The sequence below is a fragment of the Dermochelys coriacea genome, chromosome 8 (genome assembly GCF_009764565.3).
Source record: "Dermochelys coriacea isolate rDerCor1 chromosome 8, rDerCor1.pri.v4, whole genome shotgun sequence".
Taxonomy (NCBI): Eukaryota; Metazoa; Chordata; order Testudines; family Dermochelyidae; genus Dermochelys; species Dermochelys coriacea.
Window position 1 is genome coordinate 35,483,243 of NC_050075.1, and position 17,311 is coordinate 35,500,553.

Genomic DNA, 17,311 nt, shown 5'->3' on the forward strand with positions numbered 1-17,311 from the left:
CATGTTTTTCTCTGCTAATCATTTGGATTGCGTCCTCTGTCCCATCTTCTGTCTGGTCAGGCTTCAGAAGACACTTAATCCCACTTCCCAAAAGCAGCAGATAGTGAGAGGTAGTGAACTGTTTAGAATGTGACACCTGTTGACCATATTGTTTAAGGAGCTATATGTATATGTAGTAAGGTGTAAATTTGTAACAGGGAGAATAATTAACCGTTGGAACAATTTATTCTGAGTCGAGGTGGATTCTCCATCACGGACAATTTTTAAATCAAGATTAGAAGTTATTCTAAAAGATCTGCTCTGGGAATTATTTGGGGGCAGGTCTCTGGCCTGTGTGCTACAGGAAGTCAGATTAGATGGTCACAATGTTTCACCTTTGGAATCTATATTATTTTTATTCTCTATTTAATCTAAAAGTGTAGATATGATTTCACTCATGCTGAAATTCATTTAAGTGGTGCCTAGGTCTTGTGCCACCCCTCTGCCCTGGGGTGAATTCATCCCCCAAGAACAAGGCCCACAGATGCGTATAACTCAGCAATATAATCAGTCAGGTTCCTAATGGTCAGGGCTACAAGAGGAGGGTATAACAGTGCTTCATTTTAGGGTAACTTTGTTTTCTGTGGGTCTCTTATTGTTCTTGTGCTGCTCCTTCGGGTGTTTCCAATGCTTGGCATGTGCAATAATAAACTAGTGCCCAATGCTCTATCTTGGCAGAGAAAGGCCATTTGAGATGTTTTCTAGTTGCAACTTCTCAGATCCTTTCTTTCCAATAATTCATTAAAATATAAACCTCAGGGGACATGAATAAGCATATGAAAACCAGCAATATTTCATAGTAAAGGCCCTTGGAGGGTGGGGGAAGGAAAGTATTTCCAGTATTTGGGGAAGGGCTTGCGTGCCCTTGACCAGTTCTAGCAAGGACAGGTGCCATTAACACTACTGAAATCTAATTCCCAAGCCTCTCTTTTGTGCTGTCACAATCACCTTGCCCACCTCTATGATGTGGAGTAACCATTAGAAAGAAAACACAGGGACAGTCAAGTAATAGCTTGTCCTCCAGGAAGGATGTCCTTCAGTGGAAATCAACTGTAGTTAACACAAGCAAAAAAGTAACATCAAAATTCCCGCTGTCTATGATGCAACCCAGCCCTCTGCCTTTAGGGGAGGAACCCACCTTCCCATTAGCATTCCCTCCTTTCCCCAGCAGCCAAGTTATGGGTCAGTATTGCAAAGGGAGGGGGAAGCTGAGCTGAGGTTAACCCCTTGTTCTCGAGGGGCCAGGGAGTGTCCCCGTACTCGGATTAGACTGGCTGGAACAAAGTAAGGCCAACATTTGGCTGTCAGATCCACCCTCCCAAAGTTCCATGTAAGCAGGGACAGAGGAGTTGAGATCTGCCATGAGGGGTGGAGAATGGGATCCTACCCTGTGTGCGCAGAAACCTTTCAGGCAAATCTGTTCTCTGGGGGGCGATGGAAAAGTGGAGCCAGGCCTGACTGGGAATCCCAAGAACAATGCCCACCCCAGAGCCTGGGAGAGCACAGATCCAGGTCAGGCCCATCTCTGCTGGAGAACAAGCATCCATCTTCTCTTCTTTCACATTCTCTCCAGGAATGAAATCCCCCCCTTACACAGCACACAGAAGCTGTTCCCTGGGAGCCAAACATCCATCTCAGTGCCTGTGGATGTGGCAGTGGGAGAAGGGGGCATTCAATGTAGCTGCATCTTTCACGCTGCTGCTTGTGCCAACAGCAGTAAAGTGCTGTGACCTTGGTCCCAACTGGCATGCAAAGGGTTTATGGGGGAGCTCTGAGGGCTGCATTAGCACCTTGCTGCCAAAGAGCTCCCCACTCCCTGAGCAGCTCTTTGTGATTTCTGGCCCCTTTGTCTCAGCTTTGGGAAGCCTACTGCAGCCTTGGGGCTGGGTTAGCTCCCACAGCGTAAGCTGTAGGGGAAGACTAAGGGTATGTCTCCACTGCAATTACAAACCCGTGGCTGGCCTGTGCCAGCTGACTGGGGCTCAGGCTGCGGGGCTGTTGAATTGGGGTGTAGACTTCTGGACTCAGGCTGCAACCCAAACTCTGGGACCCTCCCCCTCATGAGGTCCTAGCTTAGACATCCACACCACAATTAAATAGCCCCTTAGCCCAAGTCAGCTAGCACAGGCCAGTCATATGTGTCTAATTGCAGTGTAGACATACCCAAAGAGGCCAGGGTCTTAGGGAACTGAGTCAGAGCCACCCTCTCAAAAACTTGATGGAGTGTGGGGGCAAGGGGCCCAGCCCCCAAGATTGTCTGGGGTAGGGGTGTCTTTGCCCCAGTGGGCCCCTCACCCACCGGAACTGGTTCTGCCTGGCTCAGCTTTAACTCTCACACTATGCTTTAGGGCAGGGGTGGCCAACCTGAGCCTGAGAAGGAGCCAGGATTTACCAATGTACATTGCCAAGAGCCACAGTAATACGTCAGCAGCCCTCCACATCAGCTCCCCACCTCCTGCTCCCAACACCTCCCAACCACCAGCAGCCCCACCGATCAGCACCTTCCCCTCCCCGAACATCCCGATCAGCTGTTTTGTGGTGTGCAGGAGGCTCTGGGGAGAGGAGCAAGGGCATAGCAGTCTCAGGGGAGGGCACAGGAAGGGGTGGAGTGACGGCAGGGCCTGTGGCAGAGCCAAGGGTAGAGCAGTGAGCACCCCCAGGCACATGGAAAGTTGGCATCTGTAGATCCAGCCCCGGAATCGGTGCCTATACCGGGAGATGCATATTAACTTCTGAAGAGCCACATGTGGCTCCAGAGCCACAGGTTGGCCACCCCTACTCTAGGGCCTGGGTGGGACAGGGAGCTAGAGACACAGTGGGTTCTGGTAACCCCAGTTCCTTTTCCTTTCTTCTCTTGACCATGTTGTCCTTCCCACCTGATAGCTCCGTTCTGGATGTGTGAGAAGCACCATTTCCCACATCTAGCCAGTCCTGCCAACTCTCACGATTTTACCATGAATTTTGTGCTATTTGATGTTTGCCTTCAACCCCCAGCTCTTGGAATCCTGTGATTAGGGCAGGGTCTGAGCTTCCATTTTTTAAAAAAAGTAAGTTTAGTCCTCATGGTTACAGAGAAAAGCTGAGTGCCCCCTAAAAGCTCAGAAATCAAAGGCCAGATAAATAAATCCAGAAGTTTATTATTAATTATTATTTTTATAATTTTTGTTTCAAATCTCATATTTTGGGAGCCTAACCCATGATTTTTGAATGCATGAGTTGGCAATACTGAGTCCAAGTTTGCAGCCACTGCTCCTAACTCAATGGTGCCTAGATAAGTGACAGCAGCTTTCAAATAAAGAAAAGGAGTACTTGTGGCACCTTAGAGACTAACAAATTTCAGCTTTCAAATGTGCAGCAGAAGCTCAAAACAAGGGACACAACAGGAATTAGTCCCCAGCCAGGGAGCTTGGGGGCACCATTCTTTTTTTACAGATAACGTTCCCCAGAGTACCAGTTTCCAGATACATCATTTCTGATGGTAAACAGGGAGATAACATCTGGGGAGGGGAATTTGGAGTGAGGTAATGGGAAAATTGATTGCACCGCTGTTGAGAGAGAGCCCATGGCCTTGCAAACATCCTTATGCACAGCACAGCCAACACCCACCAGCGCTGAGTCCCCAATTTCTCCTGCATTGCACACAGCTCATTTTAGTTTGTCCCACTTCTGGACCTGCCTTGGTCTCCTTAGAGTTCCAGTTTCCCTCGCCCTTGCAGATTAATTGGCTGAAAGGTCGGGTTTTCACGTGTGGAGTTTTTAAAGGTCCACAGTTTCAAAAGTGTCCGCATTAATGGGGGAAAACAACCCGCTTTGTTTTACTGGGTGCCTGTCTGCATCTCTCAGTGTCTAAATACTTATACAAACCTGGCTCTTAGGCCTAGACACTTAGAAGTATTTAGGTGCCTAACTGCCATTGATTTCCATGAAAGTTAGGCACCTAAATCCCTCTGAGGATCTGGGTCTTAATGCCGGATTTTCAGGTGAGTCCATCACCTACAGCCAGGGCCAGGGTTTCTGACACGCTCCACATGCTGACTGTCGCAATGGGAGCTGCTGGGCACTGTACTCCCTTGAAAGCCAGGCCCTCAGTCTGCAAACTGAGGGCCATATTTCAGAGTAGCAGCCGTGTTAGTCTGCATTCACAAAAAAAAAAAAAAAAGGAGTACTTGTGGCACCGTAGAGACTAACAAATTTATTTGAGCATAAGGATTGTTCACTGTGATGCCTTCCATGCCCCAGCACAAAGGCAGTGTAAATAGGTGGTATCTAGGAACCTACGTGGGGACTGGGTGTGGGGGCAGTTCAAGTAATATAGCTCTTTGACAGACTCTCCACCCCTCCAGTTGGGCTCCCAATGGCTATGCCCCCATCCCTCCCCACATTCTACATGGTGGGCTTTGGAGTTGGTGCAGAGCTCAGCTCCACCACAGGCGGAGTGGGGTGGGGTGGGTGGGTGGGGAGCCAGTCCACCTCCATGTGCTGCCCTTGGATAGCAGAAGCACCCCACTATGCTGGGGACCTTATATTGCCCCTGCAGCCAGGGGTGGATTTCATCCTAAAGCATAATTCCAGCTGTTTTCTAGACAGTGACTGTTCTAAGAGACACATATGAAGAGGGAGGGGCTGAGATCCTAGGATGATTTGTTTTTTACCTTCTTTAGTGAGAGATGCATTTATGTTGTTCTCAGCATCTGAAAAAGAAAAAAAGGCAGCTTGTCAATGAAACAATGGGCTGGTATTTTCCTTGAGGCTGGCAGGGAGGGGATTTCTTTTGGCAGAGCCCCTCAGACCATTCTGGCTCCATTTGTAACAGGTCTCTATAAATCCACCCCTAGGCACCTGGCTCTGTGTAGGTGGGAAAGCCCCCAGCTGCCTAGGCAAAGAGCAGCCTCATAGCCTGCGGGGCATTCTGTGGATCAGGTCTGGCGAAGCGGGTGCAGCCAGGAATACCTCGCCCCTCCCTATTCCCAAAAGAGGGCTTCATCCCTTGTTCTCATCCCCATTCCCCACCCTCTGAGTTTCTGCTAGGGGAGTGAGTCTAGTTCCCAATGAGGCTCTGTGGATGGGAGGCAGTGGAGCAGCACATCGCCTATTCACCCTAGCCAATGCCCCTTTCCTCACACAAGCTCTGTCTCCTTGGGTGTAACTGAGGTTACAGCTGCTTTGCACCGCCATAGCCAGGGAACTGTCTACAGCTGGAATGTCTTGCTCATGATCAAAACCCCCACCAGCTCAGTGGCAGAGGCAGGACTGCAATCTCCCCTTCCCTGTTCTCTAGGCACAACCTGGCCTCCCACCAGACCAGAGAAGTAGAAGAAGTTGGAGGGAGTAGTCACATATAGCTCTAAAAGCAGGGGAAGTGATCCTTAGGATCCTACAGCTCCAATCAGTCCCGTGCATGGCAGTATCATTGCACGTAATATAACCTGAAAGAGGCCCAGGCCACAGAGACTTTGCACCCATTGTTCCAGGTCAGTTCTTCGAAACTCAGTGAAAACTGTTTTGCAGGTGCCGAGAGACAGCGCCCCGAGGTTGAATCAGCCCCATCACGACACAGGCTCTGCCCTCACAGTCCAAGCCCAGGATGTACCTTAGTGTTGCTGTTCTCAGGCACATACGCATGTGCGCGCTCACACAGAGCGTATCCCACTGTGGTTGCTATTTCACACAGACGGAGAATATCCCAGGATCATTAAGCACTTTGTGCACGCACACACACACACACCCAGGGAAAAATACAGAAGGAATGATAATGATCCCTTACGTAATTCCTCTGCCAAAGCATGGTTATAGAATGAAAACGTTGGGCCTCTCCTCCCATGCAGTTGCAACTGCTTTGGCCGCCCCAACCCACTAGATCCTAGTTAGGGTTGTGTTGTGTTGCTGCTCGGTACAGCTAGAGGGAGCTAGTTCTACAGTACAGTGCACCATCAACGTGCTAGCTCCAGTTAAAGGAAGGTCAGTGAAGGGCTTGAGAGTTCCCGGAGACCTTTGTAAGATTGACGACTGCAGAACACCAGTGAGACTGAGCTAGCCAGGCTCCTTGTCTCACTTAGGAGCTGGACCTTTAAAGCAGGAAAGACAAAATGGGATTTTTCATTCAGTCAGCTGACCTGTTGAGCAGTGGGCTGATAAGCCCTATACCTGATGGAAGTACCATACGCTCAGACAGGGAGTCATGACGAGTGGTCTGCCAGGGGGGAGGGCAGAGATCCATAGAAGGATCTAGTCAGACCTCCTGTGTAACACAGACCAGAGACTTCCATCCAGCTACTCCTGCACTGAGCCCAATAACTTGTGTTTGAGTAAAGCATCTACTCCAGTAAGGCAGCCTGTCTTGTTGAGAAGTCTTCGAGATGGAGAATCTGCCCCTTTCCTTGGTAGTTTGTTCCAATGGTTAAATCAACCTCACATTAAAAATGTGCAGGGTCTGATTAATCTTTTGTGGGCTCTGGTGCCTGGACCATGGCCTGGCCCCCAAAGGCCCCACCTTTGTTCAGCTTCTTCCCCCAGAAGCCCCACCCATGCTCTGCCCCAAGGCCCTACCACTGCCTGGTGTCTTCCCCAAGGCTCCGCCCATGCTCAACCTCTTCCCCTTGAGGCCCTGCCTGCCGCTCGCACAGGTGAGAGGGGGAGGAGAGGAGCAAGCGGTGGGTGGGGCCTCAGGGCAGAGTGCAGGAATAGCGGGGATCAGGGACACGATCCAGGGGCCAGGGCCCCTTCTAAGTGTAGGCCCACTGCCACAGTGCCATTGGCACCATAGTAAACCTGCCACTGAAAATGTGTGCTTTATTTCTAATTTGAATTTGCCTTTAATGTCCTGACTTCATTTGTTCTGCCTTTCTCCTCTAGATTAAAGAGCCCTTTAGTACCCAGTATTCTCTCCTGGGGAAGGTATTTATATGCTAATCAAGTCACACCTACAGCTATGTCTACACTGGAGCTAAAGTTTAATTTTTGAGTGGACGTACCCCAAGACAGACAACTAAACCTCGAGCCGGGGAAGCAATGAAAGCCGGCCCAAATGATAGCATGGGAGTGAGACAAAGGGTGTGTTTAAAGGAAATGCCAAGCATCCAGGCTCACTACTGCCAGGCTTGCCAAGTGGTGAATCCTTGTGCGCGGGGAGGGGAATAATGCTGACAAAAACTGTGCATGTTGTACGCTGCAGGGGGTGGGGCGGAGTGACTCTGGTCATAGAAGAATGTGTTGTATGTGTTTGAAGAGTGCCTGTCAATCACACCAAAGTCCCAACCCCCCAAAAACAGCCCTTAGGCACTACTGAAATAGAAGTAAGTAACAATAATAGGCAGGTCGCCTCCAGCAGGGCTGCAATTACAATAAACCTTATAGCAATTCAAATGACTTGCCACTGAATTTAAGTGCGGCCCAATTACCCTTTTTTTTGAGGCTGGAGTGATTTATGGTTAAATGGTGCAGTTTTAGGTGGTGGATGGGAGGCTGCTGAGTGAGTCATGATGGGAAATATTGCAATTTCTGGCCCTGCTGTAACAGGAAAGTCCTGATAACAGTGATACAGGCTTCCCAGAGGGCTACAGAGACATGTCACCTCCCTCACTCATGGAGCACTTTTTTTAGCACAGAGGCAGGAGAATTTTGGATTCTATTTGGCATTTCTTCTTTAGCCCTATTTATATATAGAGAGACACACACACACATTAAAACAATGATGTGGTGGGTTTTAGATATTCCCGGTCAGTTTTTATTTTTGGAACTTCAGATGTTTCAAGAGTTTTTGCTCTCAGGCATATTTCCCAGCTGCTCTGCTGCAGCATAAAGAGAGGCACTTGATCTCTTTAAGAAGATTACAGTCAGTGGCAGGAACTTAATAAACAGCTGTGGTTCATTTTCTTCTTCAGGACCAGGGGCCTGATCCTTCCCTTGACTTCTCTGGGCTTTGAATCAGGCCCCAGAAGGACTCTGCTTAGTGACACATGCTAGCAGATTGCTGGATTCCTCATGGGGGGGGGGGGGAAATTCATGTCACCCATAAAAAAAAAAACCCACAGATCTGGGCTTTATGAGGGCAAAGTGTATGGGGTTGGAGGGACAGAACTCCATACTCATTGCCACAGGAGGGCTGTGTAACACCTTGTGCCTTGGCATCACACATATAGGGTGTTATGCCACTGGAGTCACATAAGCAGCCCCTCTCCTGGCCTGATTCTTGCCTGTTTGGGTAGGGTGAAATCCTTCCTTTCTCAATGTGCAGAAAGCTCTCCCATTCCCCCCTACTCTGCTCTGTAAATGGTAAGTACAGGGCCTATGTTACCTTCTAGGGGCCCTCTTCCCCGAGATCCACACCTCCCTTTGTTTTTTATGAGGTACAGAGTACACGCTTCCAGAGAAGAGAGTGGAATCATCAAATAATACTTTGACCTTTCATCTCAGTCTTTCAAAGCACTTGAACCAAGATTTTCCTAATTATGAGCCTAAATTTAGGCTTCTGTGGTGTTTAGATGCTGCTTGTAATTATTAGAACTGGGAGCACTGGCTGTTGGGAGTCTGAAAGGACAGGAAACAGGAAGGGGGGGGAGAAGTTGAGGAGGCGGAGTGAGAGCTACCGAGGGTGCAGCAGCAGCTTGGTAAAGAGGTTTCCACTTTAAAAATAAAGTCCCATTGAAATTTGTTAGTACCTTGCCTGGCTACTACAACATTTTGGCGACGAGGATGGATCTTCTGCCTCTGAACCCACCTGCAACCTTTCTGCAAAGCCCAGGTGAGCCTCCAGTTGCTTTTACTGCCTGGATCCATATGTTTGAGACTTATCTGCTTGCAATCAGTGCTACAGAGATTTCTGAAGTAAGAAAGCGCGCTCTGCTAATCCACTGCCTTGGAGCAGAAGGGCAGCATATATTTTACACTTTCCCCCTTGCAGATGATAAATATGAGACTGCACTCACTGCATTAAAGAATTTTGTGCCAAAAGTGAATGTAGTAGCTAATCGCTACAGATTTCGCCAGCATCAGCAGAAAACAGGGGAGACTATAATGCAGTATATTGCTTCCCTGAGGAGTCTGATTGTAACTTGTGACTTTGGGAATATGGCAGATGAGATGATTAGAGACCGGCTCATTGAGAAAACAACCATGCTTCATGTAAGAGAACGCTTACTTCTAGAACCACAATTTACACTAGAAAAAGCAATAACCATTGCTACTCATATTGAGTCAGCTACAGATGAAGCCAAAATAATGAGCATGTATACAGGAGGCACAGTCCGGGCTGTGACTTCTTTGCAGAAAAATTCACTATCGCTGCAGACAAACAATTACAAGAGGAAAACTAATGGAAAACCACTGAATCAGCAAATTCAAAATACAGTAAAAGCATGCTTTCGCTGTGGATCCTCACAACACCTTGCAAGCTACACAGGATGTCCGGCAAAAGTAGTTCAGTGCAATCATTGCAAAAAGATTGGGCATTTTACTAAAGTATGTTGCAGCAGCCAGTTCAATCAACAGGTGCATGCAGTTACAATATCAGATGTTACTGTGCTGAGCATGAACAAAATCACTACTGCACATATTCCAGAACAAATAAAGTGCACTGTAAACGTTTCTGCCATACCCTCAGGCAAATCACACTCTATTCAGCTAATATTGGACACTGGCTCAGCAGTATCTATACTACCTGATTCCATCTATTTGCATTACTTTAAAGATGTGCCTCTTACTGAACCCAAACTTCACTTGGTGTGCTATTTGAAAAAACAAAACAAAAAAAAAACAAAACCATATTCTAGTACATGGCTGCCTGCCAGCAATAGTTACTTTTGGTGATTGCTGTGTAACTGCAGAGTTCTACATTGTCCACAAAGGCACTCCTATCCTTGGCAGAGATTTTTTGGCTGCTTTAAATCTCAAGGTAGTTAATGGATGAATTGATCTTCCTCAGCAAAGCACTCTTGCGGGACACACACCAGTTTCAACTGGGACCCAACACCTGGTTGAGGAGAACTTGGCTGTGCTTATGGGTTTCTGCATAAAGTTAAAATACGGAATAATGTGATGCCTGTATGACAGAAGTTATGGCGCTTACCATTTTCAGTCAGGGAAGCTGTTTCAGAGGAACTTAGAAAACTTGTTCAAAAAGACATTATTGAAGAGATTGACTCCTCGGAATGGTTTCACCTATAGTAGTGACGCAGAAGAAGGGTGGAGGCATTCGCCTTTGTGTGGACTTAAGGGAGCCAAATAAAGCTATTGTGATTGAGCTATTGTGCCCACAACTGTATCTACAGATGCTTCTGATTATGGACTTGGGGCTGTCCTCACACAACTTCATAAGGACTGTGGCATTTGCTTCAAGGACACTAAGCAATGCTGAGAAAAAATTTTCTACAGTTGAAAAAGAAGCACTTGCTTGTGTCTGGGCTACTGAAAAATGGAGAACTTACCTGTGGGGCTGCACGTTCAAGTTGCGCACAGACCACAGCCCTTTGATGACGTTGCTCACCATGAAAGGACTGGGAAGAGCAGGATGTTGTTTTGCTAGATGGTCTGCAAGACTACTCTCTTTCAATTATGAACTGGAGTATAAGCCTGGAAACCAAAATGTGGTAGCTGATTGCCTTTTTCGCCTGCCTTTGCCTTCACCAGATGGTCCACTGGAGGATGAGGATGTAGTAGTTGCGCTTATTACAAGCGCTCTTACTGCAGTTACAAAAGAACAATTTCAGGCTGCTTGTTCAGCATGTCCAATTCTACAAAAATGACAGGAATTTCTGACAGAGATGGCCCAGTAACCCTAAAAACCTTGACCCAGTTTTGCTGCCTTATTTTAGGGTTTGGGATGAACTTTCTTTCCTTGATGGCTGTGTGCTATGAGGTACACACCAGTGACTTGTACCAGAAGAATTACAGTTAAAACTCATACACCTGGCACATGATACTCATCAAGGAATTGTCAGAACCAAACAATGACTACGGGATCTGTACTGGTGGCCAGGGATGGACTCTCAAACTGAAGCACTCATAAAATCCTGTGTCACTTGTCAAATGCATGATAAGACAGCAGTGACATGTACCCTTCCATTACAGCATGTTCCACTTCCTGAATCTGCATGGGAAAAAGTGGCGACTGACATTGTAGGACCCTTTGATGATGCTCCAAGTGACTGCTGTTATGCCATCACTTTAATAGACTATTTCAGTAAATGGCCTGAGGTAGTGTTTACATTGCAAATCTCTTCTGCTACAGTAATTAAGTTTCTCTCTCTCCAGTTTTTAGCAGGGAAGATAACCCCAAAGAACTGATTTCAGATAATGGTAGTCAATTTACTTCCCTGGAGTTTGAAACTTTTCTAGCAGAGAGGAACATTTTACACAGAAGATCATCCCTATATTACCCTCAAGCCAATGGGGAAATCAAACGGTTTAACAGAAGTTTAAAAGAGAGATTGCAAATGGCTAAACTGGAAGGGCGATTGTGTATAACCTTCACTACTGATTTCTTGCAGGCATACCGGGCTACACAACATACCACAACGCAAAAATCACCCGCAGTTACTGCATGGGAAACAGATGAATACTAAACTGAACATTGCTGGATTGTTAAAGGCACGACCTGATGCCCAAACCAAGGATGATGTGAGAAAGACAGTTGAACAGAACCAAGCAAAGTATAAGGCTTTCACAGACAAGCGGCGGGGTGCGAAGGAACCAAAGTTTGAGTGTGGTTCCTTCGTTAGAATACAAAAACCTGGAATTTTACCTAAAGGGGACCATAAATTCACATCTCCTCTTAAAATCATAGAGAAGAAGGGACTTTACATGTATCGACTTTCTGATGGGCGGGTATGGAATGCTTCTTATCTTGCACCTGCCTATGCACCAAGAGGAGATTATGCGAACACCCAGTCTGCATTGGATGACTTCACCGTTGCGTTGATACTACAAGACATTGCACTGGAACCAAGGCTTGAGAAACTGCCTGTCAGACCCGGATGACCACCTGTCTGGACTAGAGACTATGTTATGTAATATCTACAGTGTTTTCAGTGTAATATTTCTGCCAACAGTATAGTGTCGTTTCATATTTGTTCCTGTGGTTAGAACAGCAATGTTTATTTTATTGGGAGAGAGTTTCTTAAGAGAGAGGAGGGAATGTGGTGTTTAGATGCTGCTTGTAATTATTAGAACTGGGAGCATGGGCTGTTGGGAGTCTGAAAGGACAGGAAATAGGAAGCGGGGAGGGGGAAAGTTGAGGAGGAGTGAGAGCTACCTAGCGTGCAGCAGCAGCTTGGTAAAGAGGTTTCCACTTTAAAAATAAAGTCCTGTTGAAGTTTGTTTGTATCTTGCCTGGTTGCTACAACACTTTCTACATTAATTATTTAGCCACTTAAGTGACCCAATTTTCAAAAATGCTGGTATGCACTCCTTGGGTGAAACATAGCAGCTGCTAAACAGCAACAGTAAAGAACAGTTTGTGATGCAAATGAAGGAAAATCCTATCTCTCATTGAAGCTGCAGGTGGACATTCTGCTAGGTAGAATTTAATCTGATGGGTGGAATCCTGTATATAATTTTTGTAGTTACTAGCTGTGACAGATATTGAAACCACATGCAGGATCTTAGACTTTGGGAACCATATTGTTTTAAGTTTATATATCACTGAGGGCCATGGATTGTAGGCAACTCCAGGGTGGTTAAGCACTGGAATAAATTGCCCAGGGAGGTTGTGGAATCTCCATCATTGAAGATTTTTTTAAGAGCAGGTTAGACAAACACCTGTCAGGGATGGTCTAGATCAGTGGTTGTCACTTTTTTCCTGTGGACCATTTAATGATCTTTCCAAATATTGTTTGTACCATTAGCTAACTATTGTAATGCACTTTGGACAAAAGCGCTATATAAAAAAAATGTTTTTTGTTCTACAAATAAAAGCACACAACTCATATTTTAATATCAGTAGTCTTACCTTTCTAATGCGATGGATGTGCCCTCTCTCCCCCACCACAGCAATCACAGAGCTGGGGCTGGGAAGGAGGGCCATCTCTCCCTGGCAGCCACAGCCTTGGAGCTGGGGAAAGTCGCCTCTTTCTCTGGCTGCCACAGCCTGGCATGTCCCAAATTCCCCCCACTCCCTCTTCTCACCCACTGCCCCCTCCCACCTACCCCTTATTCCCCCAAGGCCACCATCTCACTGTGCATGTGCATCTTCTCCATGCGTGGCTCCATTAATTAGGTGGGTGGCCCTTTATTCTCTTGTGTACAGCTGCCCAGGAGCGCACCACAGAGAGAACCATCTGCAGATCACCTGAATGGAGCTCACGGACCACTGGTGGTCCACGGACCACAGTTTGAGAACCTCTGGTCTAGATAATACTTAGTCCAGTCCCCTGCACTCGTGGCAGGACTAGCTAACCTCTCAAGGTCCCTCCTAGTCCTATGATTCTATGGGAAGGAGGGCTACCACAGCTCCTCCAGGCATTAAACAGAATGGGAGCTGATTGTGGGAATCATTCAGGCTGTAAACAATTCCAAAGAAGTACAGTCAGCTGGGGGAGCTTGCAGAGACTAGTTCATACTGGGGTTTCAGAGACCAGCGGACAAAGAATTTTTTCTATACACAGCCTGAGTTTAAACTGATCCAGCTCCAGGGCAGCCTGAACCCCAAACCCCTCATCCCTAGCCTGCACCCCCAGCTGGAGCCCTCACCCCAACCCTCTGCCCCATCCCTGAGACCCCTCCCACACACCAAACCCCTCAGCCCCATCCCTGCCACACATCACCTCCATAGTGGTGCACATAACAAAATTCATTCCGCACATGGATAGGAAAAATTAGAGGCAATGACTGCATAGGAAGTAGTACTGCAGAAAGGATCTGGGGGTTTGTGATCCACTAGAACTAAATACGAGACAACAACGGAATAGTGTTGCGCAAAAGAAAAAAAAAGTGAGCATCATTCTGGGTTGTATTCGCAGGAATGTTGTAAGTAAGACACGAGAAGTAATTCTTCCGCTCTACACCGCACTGATAAGGCCTCAGCTGGAGTACTGTGTCCTGTTCTGGGCACCATACTGTGGAAAAATGTGGACAAATTGGGGAAAGTCCACAGGACAGCAACAAAAAAATGATTAAAGTTCTAAAAAACCTGACCTACAAGAAAAGATTGGGAAAAAATGGGTTGTTCAGTCTGGAGAGGAGAAGACGGGGGGGGGGGGGGGGGGGGGGGGGGTCATGATTACAGTCTTCAAGTACATAAAAGTTGTTATAAAGAGAAGGGTGCTAAGTTATTCTTCTTATCCACTGAGGACAGGACATGAAGCAATGGGCTTAAATTGCAGCAAGGGAGATTCAGGTTAGACATTAGGAAAATCTTCCTGTCAGGGTAGTTAAGCTCTGGAACAAATTGCCCAGGGAGGTTGTAGAATCTCCATCACTGGAGGTTTTTAAGAATAGGGTAGACAAACATCTGTCATGAATGTTCTACTTAGTCCTGCCTCAGTGCAGGGGACTGGACTAGTGACCTGTCGAGGTCCCTTCCAGTCCTACCTTTCTACGGTTCTACACACATAGTAGGAGAAAGTGCTAGCCCCAAGGAGTCTGCCATCTAACACAGAACATGTGGAGGAGAAAGGAAGAAGTATGGTCCCCCATTCCCAGACAGGAGGCTGAGACCTAGAGAGATCAAATGACTCGCCCAAGGTTGGCAGCAGAGGCAAGAATTGAGCCCTGATCTCCCAAGTCCCAATCAAGAGCTTTAACCACAACTCCATGCTCCTAGAAGGGGGCTGGTTGGTTCTCATTTGTTCACTACTGACTGGGTTTGCTTTCTAGCTGCTCGTGCTGGAGACAGATCAGTGTTCTATGTGAAGTCAATTAAAAACCCATTTGACTCTTAAAAAAAAAAATATAGCAGCAAGCTGAAAGCCAAACAATGCGGGGAAGCGGCATGTGTGGGACAGGACAGTCACATTACGGTATTTGTTTAATCCTGTTTTGCCAATTCCATTGAGTCAAGCAGCTAGCAGTGAATCATGGGCGTGTGCTTCCCTCCAGCGCCAGCCTCAAGCCTAGGAGAGCTGCCTCCTGCATTTGTCCACCCCCATGCCAACATTCCTTAACATCGTCAGCGGTCCAAGCAAAACAGATCTGTTCTGTGAAGCAGTGTCCTCAGACTAGGTCACTGGCTGCTGCCAGGAGATCCCCTGCCCTGCTAGCACTTCCAGTTTCCTAAGGACACCGCTGTTTGGAAAGTGGTGTATTTGCTCTGGGTTTCCATGGCAGTGGTGCTCTCGGCCTCTTGGGTCTGTCTGGGGAAGGATCTGCTGCTTGCCATGCTTGAGTGAAATAGGCTGAGAAAAACCTTCTGTTCAGGCTGGGACCAGAAACCCACTGCAGGCTCCCAGCCTAGTTAGCTGATGGATATTGTCTAACCCAAGCGTTATCCACGAACAGAGCTGTCATGCAGGGTTCTGATGCTGTTCACTCCGAAAAGGGTGCATTTCTAGCTAATAAGATTCCAGGATTGTCACCTGTCTGTGTGTCATTCTGAAGTCTGGACTGTCTGTTGACTCAGGGTGAAGTGATAGAACAGGTACAAGCATGTCTGAGGGCACTCTTTGTTCAGATTATCCCCAGGGTCAATCACTGGGATTTCACAGTCTGGTACGGTCCAGTTTTTAAGTTCTCAGCCATTTTGACTTTATGAATTACACCTTTGCGGTGTACAGTTGCAGCCAGGCATGTATCTAGGCTGTGCCAAGAGTCCTAGACCTTTGTCAAGTATCAGGGGGTAGCTGTGTTAGTCTGGGTTCACAAAAACAACAAAGAGTCCAGTGGCACCTTAAAGACTAACGGTTTTTTTGGGCATAAGCTTTCATGGGTAAAAAAACATGCATCTGAAGAAGTGGGTTTTTTACCCACAAAAGCTTATGCGCAAATAAATCTGTTAGTCTTTAAGGTGCCACCGGACTCCTTGTTGTTTTTCTAGACCCTTGTGATATTAGAGGTACTCAACCAATCACCCTCCTTGCTCCACAGCTAATTTTCATGCAACAGTTTCATTAGTTGTATGAGGGAGACTGCACACATGGTGGATTACTTGGCCCAGTTGCTACACCAGTGCAACAATATAGGCTTTCAGCTACTAGTTATTTTGTACAAAACTCTCTCTTTGTACTGCACTTTTAAATCTCAAGGGAGTCAGCTGGCATCAGGGCTGGCTGCCATTTTGTTCTCAGAGCTGCTGCAGCATGTTACGGGGAAACATACACTGTGCTCTCTCATGGAGACTTGCGTTTGTTTTTTTTCCTCATTTTATTCTGCCTGGCTCAGCATTAACTCCCACCCTTAGGGTTAGGGTTTGGGCAGGGAGATGGTGGGGGGTGGATTTTTGTAATTCCAATTCCTTTCCCTTTCGTTTCTTGAGCACCCTGTTCTTCCTGGCCAAAGCTGAGGGAGGAAGGGAAAGTATCTGATGAAGCAGGCCTGTCTGAACTCATCCATTTCATTCCCTGGGAAGTTGTGTTAACACTTTCACCAGCTTCCATCTGAGAGCAGCCATCAGTCTGTCTGCACTGAGGAATGTGCTGGGACATAGCTGTGCTGTGGTCCCTTACATAGGGATTAGGCAAAGGCAGGAGGAAGGGGGAGAAGGCAGGGGGCAAGTCCAGTCATCCAGGTTATTAGCTTCCTGTTCCACATCATGGATACAAAGGATTCACGGTCACCTTCCCCAGGCTCACCTTACAGCTGCTGCTGGGGTGGGGGCACACACTGCTCCTACTGTTCAGGCTGGCTGGTCTGCAAGGCTGCTGGGCCTCTTTGCTTCCTGCTGCTTGGCCTGCCTGGGGAGCACTATGAATGGGCTGCCCATGAGAAGCCAAGTGTCAGCACACAGGTGGCTCATGCAAAGTTCTACCCAGCTGTAAGGGATTGCGGAAGACTTTGTTACAGCCTAGCTAGGGACTTTTGCTTTCTCAAGCTGAGAGGCTGCTGTGGGACATAGATAGCTGCTTTGTTATTGTGGGAGATAGTTCTTGAAGGACACAGCTGCTGTGTTATTGCAGGATATAGATAGTTCTTGAAGGACATAGCTGCTTTGCATAGCCCTTTGCCAGGTAGTAGAAAGCCCCCTTTAAGGAGCACCTAATTTTATATTCATGAGCTGTTTTTGTGTAATGCTTATTAACGCTGACCGTCTGCCCCTCCGTCCCAGGCAAAGCTCCGGTGTGCTGGGTTCCCTGCCTTCGTGACTGCAACGCTTGGAGTCCCCATTGCAGGTGGGTCACTAACCTTC

General features: G+C 47.3%; 1 protein-coding gene across 2 annotated transcripts in view; it reads right to left on the reverse strand.

Moving 5' to 3' along the window:
• ECSCR (endothelial cell surface expressed chemotaxis and apoptosis regulator) overlaps positions 1-17,311 on the reverse strand; it is a 44,882-nt gene that overhangs the window by 20,199 nt on the left and 7,372 nt on the right. For both annotated transcript variants that reach the window (XM_043490872.1, XM_038413568.2), the window contains exon 2: positions 4,692-4,730. In XM_043490872.1, the coding sequence (XP_043346807.1) occupies positions 4,692-4,730 (39 nt within the window). The remainder of the gene's footprint in view (positions 1-4,691; positions 4,731-17,311) is intronic.